A 14786-nucleotide genomic window follows, 5' to 3' on the forward strand; every position below is an offset into this window, starting at 1 on the left:
AAGCAGTCTGTACCACTTACAGCTTACCAGTGTTATGTTTTAGTAGGTTAGAGCACAGAGGAAGAGTCTTCTGCACCAGCACTTGCTGTCTAGGTTGTCTCAAACATGCAACCCTTCTGGGGCATAAACTGTAGCAAACCAAGTATCTGGCTAGATCTGTCAGGAACATCCCACTACCCACCTCAACCCCCACTTCTTGCCAAGAAAGTGAGAAACAGGAACTTTCAGTGACAACTGTTATTTGTACACACATCAGGAACTTCACCTCTAGCAAGACCTTATGTCTTCTTTGAAGTAGAGGGCTCAAAGCCAGGCAACATTACATTATAGGACATTCTCCAGTGATTTCCTGGTGTTTGCCCAAATCCTCTAAAGTGCCTCTAATCTAGCTTGATGCTTACCTCAAATTTAGGGAGGTCCCTCAAGTGAACTAATACTGTTACCAGGGTTCAAATTACAGTTTGACTCTTGGGGGGCAGAGGGGGGGCTACAAAAAAATAGGCTGCCAATTACGATGCCCTTATAAAATTGGAGCTCTCCCCAGGTTATGATTTTCAAATTTTACAGGGGGGGCTCTCATCTCTTATGGGGGGCTCAGCCCCCCCTGAGTTCCCCCATAATTCAAACCTTGACTATTACATCTCTAAAGAGATTAAGTCTCTCATTGAGCCCCACAACTTGAATCCTATGGCACCCTACAGAGGCCTGGTAGTTAGGGCATTGTACTGGGAAGAGAGATATGTGAGTGTATTTCAAACCTCTCTGAGTTAGGGGGCCTAAAATCTAGATCTCTTGCTTTCTGGGGAAATTATTAACCACTAGGGTAGTGAACAAGAAGGCAATACCTCTAACTCCTTCCCTTTCATATGCAGTATTTGGTGTCAACCAGTCATTTCATTTGCCCCTTTTCTGCTCATGCCATCGAAGACATGTAGAGTTTGCACACTTTTCCCAGAGCAGCTGGATGACAAAGGCATGAATGTGATGTTAAATGCTTTGGTGGCCATCTTACGAACCCTTTTGAGCATACTTGGAAAGATAAGTTGGTTCACAAGGGACTGCAGAGAGCTTTTTAGACTAGGCAGAGGTGCTGTGTGCTTACACAAAACCAATGGAAATTAAGAGCCTGAATGGAATTTAAAATGTTTCATGGAGGTTAAATAGGATACTTATTAGTAACTTTGGCACTTAAAAGACACCTAAACAGCACTTACCCTAGAAGTGACATTTCTTCTTTTGGTCTCAGATTAATCAGTATAAATTCTCATAATCAGGGATCCTGGTTTTCTTTGATAAAACAAAAAATCCCCAGTTTTGTGGTTAAAAAAGTAACCTAAAATTCACATTTTTCCATGATTAAATGAAACACCAGTAATACATACATACATGCATACGTGTGTGTGTGTATGTATGTGTATGCACGCATGTCTATAGAAAACCAGGATTTCTGCTCATAATTCAAGCCCCACCTTCTCCCCAGGTCAATTAAAAGGAGGTCAATTATGCTGGATAGCAAAAAAGTATGGCATGTTATTGCATAATTTAAGGAATAGTGATTTTCACTTTCTATTTAAATTGTTCTTCTCTCTTCCTTAACATTGCTATTGTATAGAACGTTTGCTTCTTAAATTGATAAGAAAGTTTTTTTTTCAACAAGTATTTCTGTGATTATTCCTAGAATCATGTGCTGATGATATAAAACCTTTGTCAGATGCCATAATCCTCTTAATATTTTTGCTGATGATCTTTCTCATAATATTCATCCTCCTGATTTTTCTGTGCAAATGGCAAAGGTAAGCATACATTTGCAGGTCATATATATTTTCATTAATGTAATGAAACACAATGGAAGACAATGCAACACAATACAACACAATGTAATAAATGCTGCAGCTGACGTCAGGATCAACATATTTAGCATTCAAATTCATGTGTGACAAGGAAGTCAGATTTTGTGACTGCAGAAAATTGGGAAGTCAACAACTTAAGTAGAGTAGGGCTGCTATGCCATGAAATTACTTCTCCAAGTGGTTTCCTTTCTTTTACAAATATAAACAGAATGATTGTGGTAGTGCTGAGGGACCTTTATAGTCTTAAAAGGCCCACCTAGCCTTGGATTTCCACTTTTTAAACCATTAAAAAGCCAATTCCTTTCCATCTTGCTTCAAAGCCAATCTTTACTTCTTTGTGTCACTTTTGTAACCCGGGTGTTCCCAAAGTGAGTGTCCCCTCTCACCAATAGAAGGGGAAATCCAGCAGGGTACATGGGCTGGGGGTGGAAACTGTAATTTACTTGTAGCTCCCTCCTACCTATTGTGTCTTAATAGAGGAGGAACAGAAAGCAATGTTTTAAACATATATACATTTAATTTATGTTTATAAAAAGGTAGTGAACTAAAGTGAATATTTGCAGGTTATAAATACATATGATTATAATTATATACACACCTAAATATAAACAGGTAAGCATAGTTCTAAACAATATGAACAGGTAAGTACAACAATAAATTGCACTTTAAACTATCAGGCGTACAGTTAACAGTTAATAAACACTCCAAAATGCACAGTGTATATCAAACAATCAGTAAACACACTAAAATATAAGATGCAAGAGTTCTCTAGTGGTTCCCCTCCTCTAAGGGATCTCTTCCTCCTGCCTCTTCCCCGGTGGGACACCCATTTCCCCACTAACCCATGTGTTCCAAGGAGCCGGGTGGGGCAGTGTTCATAAGCTCCCTGGCGTGGCTAAAGTTTCTCCAGGGAGGGCTCGTGCATCTCAGTGGCCCAATTCTTCTCAGCAGGAGTTGCAGGCCTGGGCTGCCTCGTGTATACCCAGGGCTGCGCCACTTTGAATGCTGCTCCCTATGCTTGTGAACTGCTCCATTCCCAGGGCCCTTGTGGACCCACTGCAGGAAATGGGTCCCAGACCACCCGGCCCCTCCATCTCCAGGCCAGTAGCGCTGCCTCCTGTGCCCAGCCTCATGATGTGATTGGAGACCTGAGCTGCCTCACTGCAGCTCCCAGGATCTCAGTCCCTCGTGGACCCTCCATGCAGCAACACCTGCATTGCAGCCTGGCCTTGTGCTGGGGTTGGAGACCTGAGCTGCCTCACTGCGGCTCCCAGGGTCCTGGTCCCTTGCAGACCCTCTGTGCAGCGATGCCTGCACCACAGCCCAGACTTGTGCCAGGGTTGGAGACCCAAGCTGCCTCGCTGTGGTTCGCAGGGTCCCAGTCCCTTGCGGACCCTCTGTACAGTGATGCCTGCACCGCCTACTGCTTCTGTCCAGTGGCAGAATCTTTCGGGCTCTTCTGGGCAGCTGGATATGACTGCTGGGAAGCTCTCCCAGCTCTTCTTGGCCCCAGGACCCCTTCCTTCTTCTTCATCTTTCACTGACTGTGCCTTGTGCTCAGCACACAGCTGCTTATATCCCCTTCTGGGACTCTGCCCCAGGTTGAAAATGAACCAATTAGTAGGGCTACAGCTGCAGTTCCTAATTAAGTCCACTCCTGCCCCCGCTTTAGAGTAGAGGGGGAGCAGACTCTCCTCCTGGCTCCTCCCCTGCCTGTTTCTGATTGGTGGGTTTTGCCCCACCAATGTATTCATGGTGTCCTAAGCCCAGAGAGCCATGCAAAGCCCAGCAAGCCCGCTACACTTTCAAGTGCCATTTTCAAAAACTGGATGTGATCAAAGAACCAATAATCATTGTTGCATTAGGCTAAAGTAGACTGATAAGCACAGTCAGCAAATGCAAGATATTAGCAAGATTTTTGGTCTGACAGCTTGGCACATCATTTTATCTACAATAAAAACTGAAAAAACAAGATAATTAGTTTTTTCTTTTGAAAAACTCACGCTACAATACCACAGGTGAAGATATATGTTACTAGAATTCCAACTCAAGTTACACAGCCAGGTTTTCACCAGTCTGAAGAACAGAAAAGGGCCTAAGTTTTGTAACAAGCACCAAGCCAATATATGGCTGTTTCCTGCACACCAGAATAGCTGTACTATGCCCTGCTGTGGTAATTTCCGGTCAGTATTTCATCCCTTGGGGGACAATTCTTCAGAGTTTAGAGGAAACTCTGGTATGTAATGCATTTTTCTGTGACATGTCTTGGATAAACATGCCAGAAATCAGAGTCGTAAGCCAGCATTTCTCAACCTGAGGGTTGCAACCCAAAAGTGAGTGGCAAGAATAGATGAAAGGGTCACAAACAAATGTTAAAAATGGACTCTCTTTTAAAGGAGAAAAATGTAGGGAACATGGGTTTTCCATTGCAGGCTGGAAAAGTTTTGCAAGGGGCTGCTTGGGGCCCCTCATGCCCTATTCCCCCCTGCCCAATACCATATGGTGGGAGGCTGGGGCCTGGGGCAGGGGGCAGAAGTCAGGAGTGAAGGGCACCAGCAAAGCCAAGGGGCTGTTTTCTACTTAAACTGTTTACTTGGGTCAGGACTAGCCAGCAATGTTTACAAATGGGTCCTGTACAAAAAAAGGTTGAGAACCACTGTTCTAAGCTGCCGGCATCCACCATTCTGTTGCACACCGCAGAATTTGTTCACAGGAGAGAAGCTTGTACGCAGATTTTAGGGCGAATGCTCTTAAAAACAATGATACTGAATATGATTCATCAAAGATAAAAGATGTTTTTTATACTATAGTGCTGCAGTATGAATTGTCTTTCTAAACAAAGTTCATTTTTGGAGTAGATCATCCTTCTCTGAATGGATGGAACATTTAGTAAAGTTTTTTTTCTCTTTACAGATTTCAGAAGTCAATTATGCCAGTAATACCAGATCCAAAATATATATTTACTGACCTCTTCACTGATCACAATGGAAATTTACAGGTAAAACATCCTTGACTTTTCTGGCCAATTTTAATTCAAACACAGCTGTTCAACCATGTAATTATTTGAAAAAATATGCTACCTATTTCTGTGGTGTCTGCAGAGGTTTAAAGTAACCTCTGATCCAAAAGCACCATTTCTCTCTCCACTTCTTGACCATTTGGTCTTATAGAAGAATTATGATTATTTTCACTCTGTGTTAACACCCAAGTGCCCTGATCAAAGATCAACAATACTAAGCCCTATTCAAACTGTCAGGAACTGTCTGTAGAAGCTTGCAATTGAAGGCAATACATATCATATGGAAAAAGTTAGGGGAAGTTCAAGATAAAAATGAGGCAACATTAGTCATGAAATGCAGCTCAGTAGTAGCCACACCAAATCACTGTGCACCAAATCACTCTTTCCAGATCTCCAGCTTCTCTTAACCACACTTGTTAAGGCTCCCTGACGTAACACTGCCAATGTCCATTAAAACCTCCAGTCCTTTAATGTACATTTTGCTATGAAAACAATAAATCCTCACATCAAAAGAGAATAGCCTGCAAGAAAAACAGGTTATTTGTGCTTCTCTGTTGGAATATATGTCGTTTACAGGGAGAAAACTTGGTACTTGTTTCTTATGAATCTGCCCACTACCTTGATGTCAGAGTTTCAGCATTGGAGATTTACATGAATTATCCTGCATTGTATTTATTTTCTGAAGGTGCCTCTTTTCTTAATCCTTAAGTGAGGAATACAGTTACTTACAAACCTATGGAAATATAACATTTGTAAAATGAATGCGATAGTCTTTGAACAGTTCTTGGTTCTACAACATTCATCTCAGTTACTATTTATATGATACTTTACCTGGCATTTGGATTAGGTCTAGACTTGGCTTAAAGCCCTTCAAAATCCTGAGGAAAAACAGAAAAAGGTATTTCACGTAGCTAAGTTCCTTTGAAAACAACATTCCCTGAAAATGCTAGATAATAACACATATAGCATTGAGGGTGCCCTCTGGTAATCTTCTAGACACTTTCTTAATGTGTGTGTTTTTTTGTTTTTATTTTTTATTTCCTGCCTTCTATTGGCTTCTCACCAACTTCCCTAATGTGGGTGGTCGTAGGAACAAGCCACGACTAAAGGAATAGTCAGGGTCAGTGCCCTCTGTGTTTATTTTTAGCAAAATTAGAGAATTTGTTAACATCAACATTGCATTCTTCCAGGAATGGTTTGACAAAACGGAGAATGCAATGGTCCAAGCAAAGATGGAATGTGAAGAGCAGGAGTGCATCATTGAGGAGGAAAGAGTGCAAGAGAAAAAGAAGGATGTTAAAGGGGAAGCTAAACAAAGGCTTTGTGAGTTGCCAAACATGCATGAAAGAGATTATCTAAATTTTGCTCAAAATACCTGCCTACCACCAACGTCCAGTGATATGGTTTCTTTGGAGAGTTTTAAGTTTTTAATGAATGAAGACATGTATGTCATGTTATGAAACTGCTTGCTCGGAAGGAACATAAAGTACAGGGGATCTTGATATGTTTAAAGAGGCAATTAAATACCATTACAAGTTAGGCTTGTTTAGCAGGAAAAGTTAAGCTGTCATCTTGATCTGAATCTGAACTTTCCCAGTGCTTCAAAATGAATGATGCAGGCTTATTGATAAAGCTAAGGGCATTATAGTCATATATTTAGGCACGCTTAGTTTCTGGTTTTAGTTGGGCCCCCGTAGGCTAAATTGAGTTCTTGCTTCATGATGTGGACAGGAGAATTAAAGGAGTCTCCTTCACCCATGGTGCATACCTGCAGAGGTTGGACATGCTTCTGGTCCTAACACTTAGAGAGTACATGGATTTCGTACAGGTTGTGCAGGTACCAGACTGGCCCATCCAAATGGACAGGAAGGGCATATCTGCACCATCAAAGAAGCTTACTAGAGAGTGCCACAGTAAAGCATGTCATGTGCATTACACCCCAAAGCAGATATAATGTGGGTCCCTTGCTTTAATGCTGGGCATCTTGGAGAGCTTAATGCCATGCATCTATGGCATTTACTAAGGCAGCTATATTACATCTGTTTCAGCGTGTAGCATACAGAGCAGGAATGGAGTGCTTTAGTATGGCTCCACAAGAGGTAAAGCTACTAATGACTTCTCCTCACCCCCTCATCTGCTGACCCCCTTTTAAAGGGTATACAAGCAGCTCACATTTCAGTCCAGGGGTGTATCCCCGTGAGCGGGAATGTGCGTTTCCCTGGGGACAGACAGCAGCAGCACAAGGTGTGCCACTTGTCCCCGGGGAACTCCCATGCCACACATGCTCTGGTATGCAGCACGTTACCCTGGGTGGGTAGGGGAGGCTGGGGCCAGCAACTGTGCTGACCCCAGCAGCCTTACCTGGGGTCTAGGGGGCCTCCAGGAGCTGCAGTTGTATCAGTCCTGCAACATGGAGCCTGCCCAACAACTGGAGTGTGGCTCTGGCCAGCCAGGCTCCAGTTCTGGGCAGCATATGCTGCTGCCACATGCACATGTATTATGACCCCAGGATCTCCTGGGTTCAAACCTGCTCCTCCTCCCCCATGCTGCCAAGTAGCAGCACAGGGAGTGCCTGCAAGTGCGGCATATAGCACCGCAACACTGCATACTACATGTCCACATTTGTCTTAACAGGCCCTAGAAATCTGTGGCTAGGAACAGCTGTTGCATTTGTCCCTGGATAAGTAGTTTCTGGACTTGTATAAAACAAAAATATTTCTTGATTGACATGTACATACATCACCCTTCTAATGAGGGTTTAGAAAGCAGTGAAGCAGTGCTTTTCTGCCATTGATTCAATCTCAAGATAACTGTACAGATGTACTTTGCAATATCCCAGGATAAACTGTTACTACCTCTTATTTGGGACCCTTTTCTTTATTTATCCCAGGCCAATGGACATGGGCTTTGTCCTGGGCTAAAATGATTTATTCTAGGATAAATACAACATTTGTTTGCGCCATTGGGTTTGCTACAGGTACAATGCTTTCAGGAGCTCCCACTGTCAATTAAAGTATTTGCATTGCACCCAGAGTGCAAAAAAAACCCCAGCATCTGTTCCAAAGAATATTATGTTTAGGATGCAGAGTATCTTACTGGGTCCTGATCTTGCAGTGAGTTCTAGACAGGCAACACTTGAAGTTAATAGTTTGATGCTGTGCAGCAGACTTTGCTTGTAGACCTTGCTGCAAGATCAAGAACTTGGAAACTAGTTATTCCCATGTCCACAAAGTTTTCTCTTTGTATAAGTAGACAAATTATTGTAGAGAAATGGGATAATTCCCTATTAATGGTATTTTGATTTGCTGGAGGGTCTCTTCTTTGTATAATATTGTAAGTCTTCTTTTAATTTATTCAGCAATTGTAGAATTTACTAATTACTTCCTGCTCTCTTGCATTTATCAGTCTTTTATTATCATAATGTGCCTCAGCTTTAGTTATAATATATAATTGTTTTTTTGCTTTCTAATCTCATTTAATTAGACAGCGAAAATACTTGAATCAGCAAGGCTATTTTGTTGATCTTCCTGTACCACTTAATATACATGCTTCTTAAAAGCAAATATTATAGTCAAGCACCTAAACTTAAATTCATCCCTAGCACTGCATTAATTTGTTGGGCTAGCTCCTCAATTCATGAAAATTGCCATAGATTTACACCAGTTGAAAACTGGGCCCAATAATATTTCAGATCAATAGAGTAGGAAGCTAAGATCAGAATATACATTTATGGTTTGTACTACTGCTCAAAACATTTCCTATAATATTCAAATGTCTGAATAGTTTTGGAAAGAGTCATGTTGATTTTTTTACTTAATTTTTTTTTTTAATTTAAATGACTTTTTGTAGAATACATTTATATAAAATATAGTATACAATAAATGATATCAAAATGAAATATTTTGAGCAATGCAAAAGTATTTTTATTGAAATGTAACTTTGTGGAAAAGTTAGAATTTGGGTGTGTGTGTGTGTGTGTGTGTGTGTGTGTGTGTGTGTGTGTGTGTGTGTGGGAGGGCTGGAGGAGCGAGAATTTGTTTGAAAACAAAGGTCAAGTTCTAAAAATCTCAAAACACTTTGCCAAGTAGAAATTCTGTCCTCAGAAATATCTGGATATATGTTTTGGTACTATTAAAAGTATGGTTCAAAACACAAGAAAGGTGTTTCCCTCAAAATATTGAAGTTGATTCTTACTGTTATATGTGGGTTGTGTTAGTCATGTTGTGGTCACAGAGGGACTAATCTCATACATGCCCTAAACAGAATGAGAGCAGAAGTGAGAAAATGTACAATACCCAAATGCTTTCTAAAAAGCGGAGTATTAAGTAGATTACTTTTGAAGGATTTAAAAGGAATTAGAACCCCTTTCTGAAAAATATAACTGTTATTACAAATATGTATATACATATATATATATATATGTATATACACACACACACATACACACACATATGTATGTATGTGCGCATGTGTGTGCGTGTGCATATGTGTGTGTGTATATATATATATATACACACACACACACACACACACACATAACTGTAACTGCATGTACAGTGTATGTATGTGTATACATATACACACACACACACACACACACACACAGAAACATACATACATATATATGTAAGATAGATATGTAGGGGTGCAGCTAGGTGTCTGGAGCAAAGAGATAGCAACAAATTCCAGTGAGTGCCATGGTTGCAAACACAAAGAGGTGGCTGCCAGCAGCAGACTCTTCCTACCACCCCCCCTTCTTTGGCACCTTGACCAGTTGTCCCCATCACGCTTCCTCACTCTTGCAGTTACACTACTGTATGCCATTGTACATTCAATACAGTAAGTCTATCAGGCTACCAGAGGCACAAACTAGAAATATATAGCTCCCAAGTGATTCCATTTGAAAATTTATTTGTCCTTGTATTATAACCAGTAATCCCATCATAGGATCAGATTCAGTTTTTGCTGTGGAAAAAATGAACATCAATTGGAGGCTGGGGTAACTTTTCTAACCTTCCTATGACCATGTCAGAGCTGGTACAAAGCTAAATATCTTTGCATTGTTTCTATATCAATTATAATACATATATACGCATTTAAGCTTCCTATGGACATCTTATACTTAAAGGTAACGATCTGAATATGTTCTTATTGTTTCTAAATGTATAGGAGGGAATTTAATATACTTAAATATAAATTTAAAAATGTGGCAGGTTTTTTAGGCATTAAATTGACAAAAAATGTGTCTTTTAAGAGCTCTCTTTTTAAACTCCCCAAATTTTCCAATTAGCTTCCCATTTTAAAGCTACCAACCAAATTAAATTTTACAAAAGTGAGACACTGTAGAGGGCCCTGGTACTCTGTGAATAGGTGTTTAGCCCTTTTGAATACACAGTCCCTGGAAAGTATCTCAAACTGATCCTCCCCGTAATAGAAGCATCTAAAATCATTTGAACATTTTGGCTTAAAAATTTGGAATTAACTTTTGTATCTTGTATGGGAAACTAGAAGGATATTTCAAGTAGTTTCTTAGTTTGGACATTTGCAGGGGATTAAGGTTTACTTCTCTTTTCTGCAAGAAGTAAACCTCAACGTAGCAGTGTGCATGTGCATACATGAGCGCGCACGCACGCACGCACGCATGCACGCACGCACGCGCACACACACACACACAACCACCAGATGCATAGCAGGGCATCAGCTCTGCACAGAGAAGCTCCATCTGATATGCTGCCAGTGGTGGTGATGCAGCCAATTGCTTGCTGCAGCAGAGACTATTTTTTGCAGTTCCCCCTGCAACGGCAGTGCCTGGGGTTGCTCTGCTCAGTTTCCCTTTTGACCACCCCACTAAGAAACCCAGTAGCGCTTATTTTTATGTTCACACTTTTGTCTTGTTCATTCAGTGTAGTTTGTAGTTCATATCTAATGTATAGAGGATAATAGAGGACTGGGACTCAATATTGTGTAGGACAATGCAACTGAAGGCCTGATATAACATGCTCTATCTGTTTTCAAGGCATCTTGGGAAATGGTGTTAGCAGCCAAGAAAAGATGATGCATAGTCTCTACTTGAGTTATGCAGAGTTACACAAATAGACATTTTTCTGCCATCATTTCCCTTTTTATATCATCCCTCTGCCATTTTACCTTTCCTCTCCAGGTCTGTTCATTTTATTCTGAACTTCCACTTGAATAGAAATCACTTGGCCTTTTGCACCCATCCCCATACTGAGTGGCAGATAGGAGCAGAAGGTTCTTTGTGATTCAGGATAGAAGGACTACTGGACTGCTGGCCATAGGGTTGGAGGACAGAAGAACTGGATGCCTTTAAGTCAGCAGGCCCGGATGAGCTCCATCTGAGGGTGCTGAAGGCACTGGCCGACATCATTGAAGAGCCACTGGCGGGAATATTCGAACGCTCGTGGCGCACGGGCCAAGTCCCGGAGGACTGGAAAAGGGCCATTGTGGTCCCCATTTTCAAGAAGGGGAGGAAGGAGGACCCGGGCAACTATAGGCCAGTCAGTCTCACCTCCATCCTTGGCAAAGTCTTTGAAAAAATTATCAAGGCTTACATAGGCGAGAGCCTGGCAGGACAAATTATGCTGAGGGGAAACCAGCACGGGTTCATGGCAGGCAGATCGTGCCTGACCAATCTAGTCTCTTTTTATGACCAGGTTACGAAATGCCTGGACACAGGAGGAGGGGTGGATGTCGTATACTTAGACTTCAAGAAGGCCTTCGATACGGTATCCCACCCCATACTGGTGAACAAGTTAAGAGGCTGTGACTTGGATGACTACACAGTCTGGTGGGTGGCGAATTGGCTGGAGGGTCGCACCTAGAGAGTCGTGGTGGATGGGTCGGCTTCGACCTGGAAGGGTGTGGGCAGTGGGGTCCCGCAGGGTTCGGTCCTTGGACTGGTACTCTTTAATGTCTTCATCAGCGACTTGGATGAGGGAGTGAAATGTACTCTGTCCAAGTTTGCAGATGACACAAAGCTATGGGGAGAAGTGGACATGCCGGAGGGCAGGGAACAGCTGCAAGCAGACCTGGACAGGTTAGACAAGTGGGCAGAAAACAACAGAATGCAGTTCAACAAGGAGAAATGCAAAGTGCTGCACCTAGGGAGGAAAAATGTCCAGCACACCTACAGCCTAGGGAATGACCTGCTGGGTGGCATGGAAGTGGAAAGGGATCTTAGAGTCCTAGTGGACTCTAAGATGAACATGAGTTGGCAGTGTGACGAAGCCATCAGAAAAGCCAATGGCACTTTATTGTGCATCAGTAGATGCATGTCGAATAGGTCCAAGGAGGTGATACTTCCCCTCTATCGGGCGCTGGTCAGACTGCAGTTGGAGTACTGCGTGCAATTCTGGGCGCCACAATTCAAGAGGGATGCGGATAACCTGGAGAGGGTCCAGAGAAGGGCCACTTGTATGGTTAAGGGCCTGCAGACCAAGCCCTATGAGGAGAGACTAGAGAAACTGGACCTTTTCAGCCTCTGCAAGAGAAGGTTGAGAGGCGACCTTGTGGCTGCCTATAAGTTCATCACGGGGGCACAGAAGGGAATTGGTGAGTATTTATTCACCAAGGCGCCCCTGGGGCTTACAAGAAATAATGGCCACAAGCTAGCAGAGAGCAGATTTAGATTGGACATTAGGAAACACTTCTTCACAGTTAGAGTGGCCAAGGTCTGGAACGGGCTCCCAAGGGAGGTGGTGCTCTCCCCTACCCTGCGGGTCTTCAAGAAGAGGTTAGATAATCATCTAGCTGGGGTCATCTAGACCCAGCACTCTTTCCTGCCTATGCAGGGGGTCAGACTCGATGATCTATTGAGGTCCCTTCCAACCCTAACATCTATGAATCTATAGGAGCGTGAAAGACAGTTTTACAAGGTAGCAGCACAGCATGGATAGAGCTGTGTTCCCAAGCCACACAGTGGTCCTACAAGACTGCCATCTCTTGCAAGGCCTTTGATTGGACAACTAGACAACATGTATTGGTTACGTAACAAGCATTAAAGTGCATGTACCTTGGAACACAGTGCTCCATTCGAGACACAGCAGGGCTTGCGGCAGTGGAGATTTGTCCCTTATAAGCAGGGATCCTGGTTTTCTCTGATTAAAAAAAAATCCCTAATTTTCAGGTTAAAAAAAGTAACCCAAAATCCACATTTTTCTGTGATCAAAATGAAACACTGCTATATATATACAGCATATATATAGCAGTGTTTCATTTTGATCACAGAAAACTGTGATTCACATTTTTCCATAATTAAAATGAAATACCACTAATACATATATATATATATTTATGTATTAGTGGTATTTCATTTTAATTATGGAAAAATGTGAATTTTGTTACCTTTTTACGCCCCAAATTGGGGATTTTTTCTAAATCAGAGAAAACCAGGATCCCTGCTTCTAAGGCACCAAAGAGAGCAATGAATTTTGTACCTCTGAGGACTCCAGACGAAGGGCAAATGAAAACCTGCCTCAATGGACACATCTTAGAAGAGGAAAGTCCCAGTAAGAGACTGGCAAACAATAGCAAACCCGCAAAAAAATCCCAGTCTCCTGATTGGCTGGGAGGGATCCTTTAAGAGAGAATGCGTGTGTGTGGGATGACAAGAGAGTGAGCTGTGCAGTGGTGGATCCACCCCTTGGGGGGCAGCTGGAGCTCGCGGGGGGACCTCCGGAGGATGCAGGGGCACTTAGCCCTGAAAAACCAAGCTGGGGCTTCAGGACACGACAGGCTGAGTCCCACGGGCACACTGTCCACAAGGAACCTGTAAGCCGTGTGTGGGGAAGGCCAGACTGGAGGGAGTTAGTCCCTGGTCCCTTAGGGCATCTGCTAGAGGGGAGAAGGGGGTACCGAGCATCATGCAGGGAAGCTGTTGAATAGAGGAAACCCTCTGAGGGGTGAGAGGAGGACTATAGAAAGACAAAGAGGGGCTGGGAAGTGCGGTAGTTTTTGTGTTGCTTTGTGTTGTGTTTGCCTGTGAGTTACAGTTTGTGCCAGGGGTGGGACAACACTGTCTGAGGGTATCAGAAGCTTGAGTCAGCTACCAGATGAGTCAGAGGGCACCGTGTCCCCTACTGGCTGCTGCCTGGAAACCCAGCTGAAGACTGGGTTGTGTGTGCTGAGCCCAGCAGACCTTGAGCTGTGCCTCCCCTGCCGACCACTGGAGAGATTGCAAAAGGCATTTTACTGTCACCCTGAGCATCACGGTCTTAAGTCATCCATGTATTTGAAGTGCTGTGTTATCAATATGAAGTATAGTACGTTGTAGTCAAATAAGCAAATGTGTGAATGTTGGGTTGTTTACTGTTGATTGTTACCCAGTATTGTTAGCTTAGTTATTCCTTTTTCCTTTCTGTGTCATTTAGAAATTCAAGTGCCTATAATTTGTGTGTGTGTGTATATATATATTGATAGACAGATATATAGATAGATTGTATTAAAGTTTGTATATATACCAGTTTGAATCATGCCTTGCACTGGAGGAGGGGATCTCAGGGTACTCTGCGGCTTGGCTGCTATGTTTTCTTCAGTGGACTGGGAGAAAGACCAACGCCACTGGCACCCCAGGGATCTGAAATTGGCAGTAGGCCACCCCTAGTGTGGCAGATCAGGGTTACAGTTAGATCTCCATTTTGTGCTAATCTTCAGATTAAAAAACCTAATGTTTTCAGATGGTGTCACCAATTAGCTTTGCTGCATAATGCTGAGCTGCAGCAGATTTCTGTGCAGTGCTTTAGCAGAAATTGGGAGGGGTCACCTCATAGTGAGTTCCACAATACTTCGGTCCTTGGCTGTTATTTGAAATATTTTTTCAAGCAGTGACAGAGTTGCAACGCTAAATGCAGTGTTATTTCCCGTGTGTTATTTCCCACTTTTTTGTTGTCTTTTTTCCT

The 14786-nt window shown here is 42.6% G+C and overlaps 1 protein-coding gene across 1 annotated transcript in view; it reads left to right on the forward strand.

The window, feature by feature from the left end:
- Nucleotides 1–7936, forward strand: part of CRLF2 (cytokine receptor like factor 2) — a 33666-nt gene extending 25730 nt beyond the window's left edge. Inside the window, exons 7-9 of the mRNA XM_059724396.1 lie at nucleotides 1679–1793; nucleotides 4764–4848; nucleotides 6060–7936. Coding sequence (XP_059580379.1) covers nucleotides 1679–1793; nucleotides 4764–4848; nucleotides 6060–6329 — 470 coding nt within the window. The 3' untranslated portion in view covers nucleotides 6330–7936. The remainder of the gene's footprint in view (nucleotides 1–1678; nucleotides 1794–4763; nucleotides 4849–6059) is intronic.
- The last annotated feature ends 6850 nt before the right edge of the window (nucleotides 7937–14786 follow it).

This window comes from Alligator mississippiensis, chromosome 1 (genome assembly GCF_030867095.1).
Source record: "Alligator mississippiensis isolate rAllMis1 chromosome 1, rAllMis1, whole genome shotgun sequence".
Classification (NCBI taxonomy): Eukaryota; Metazoa; Chordata; order Crocodylia; family Alligatoridae; genus Alligator; species Alligator mississippiensis.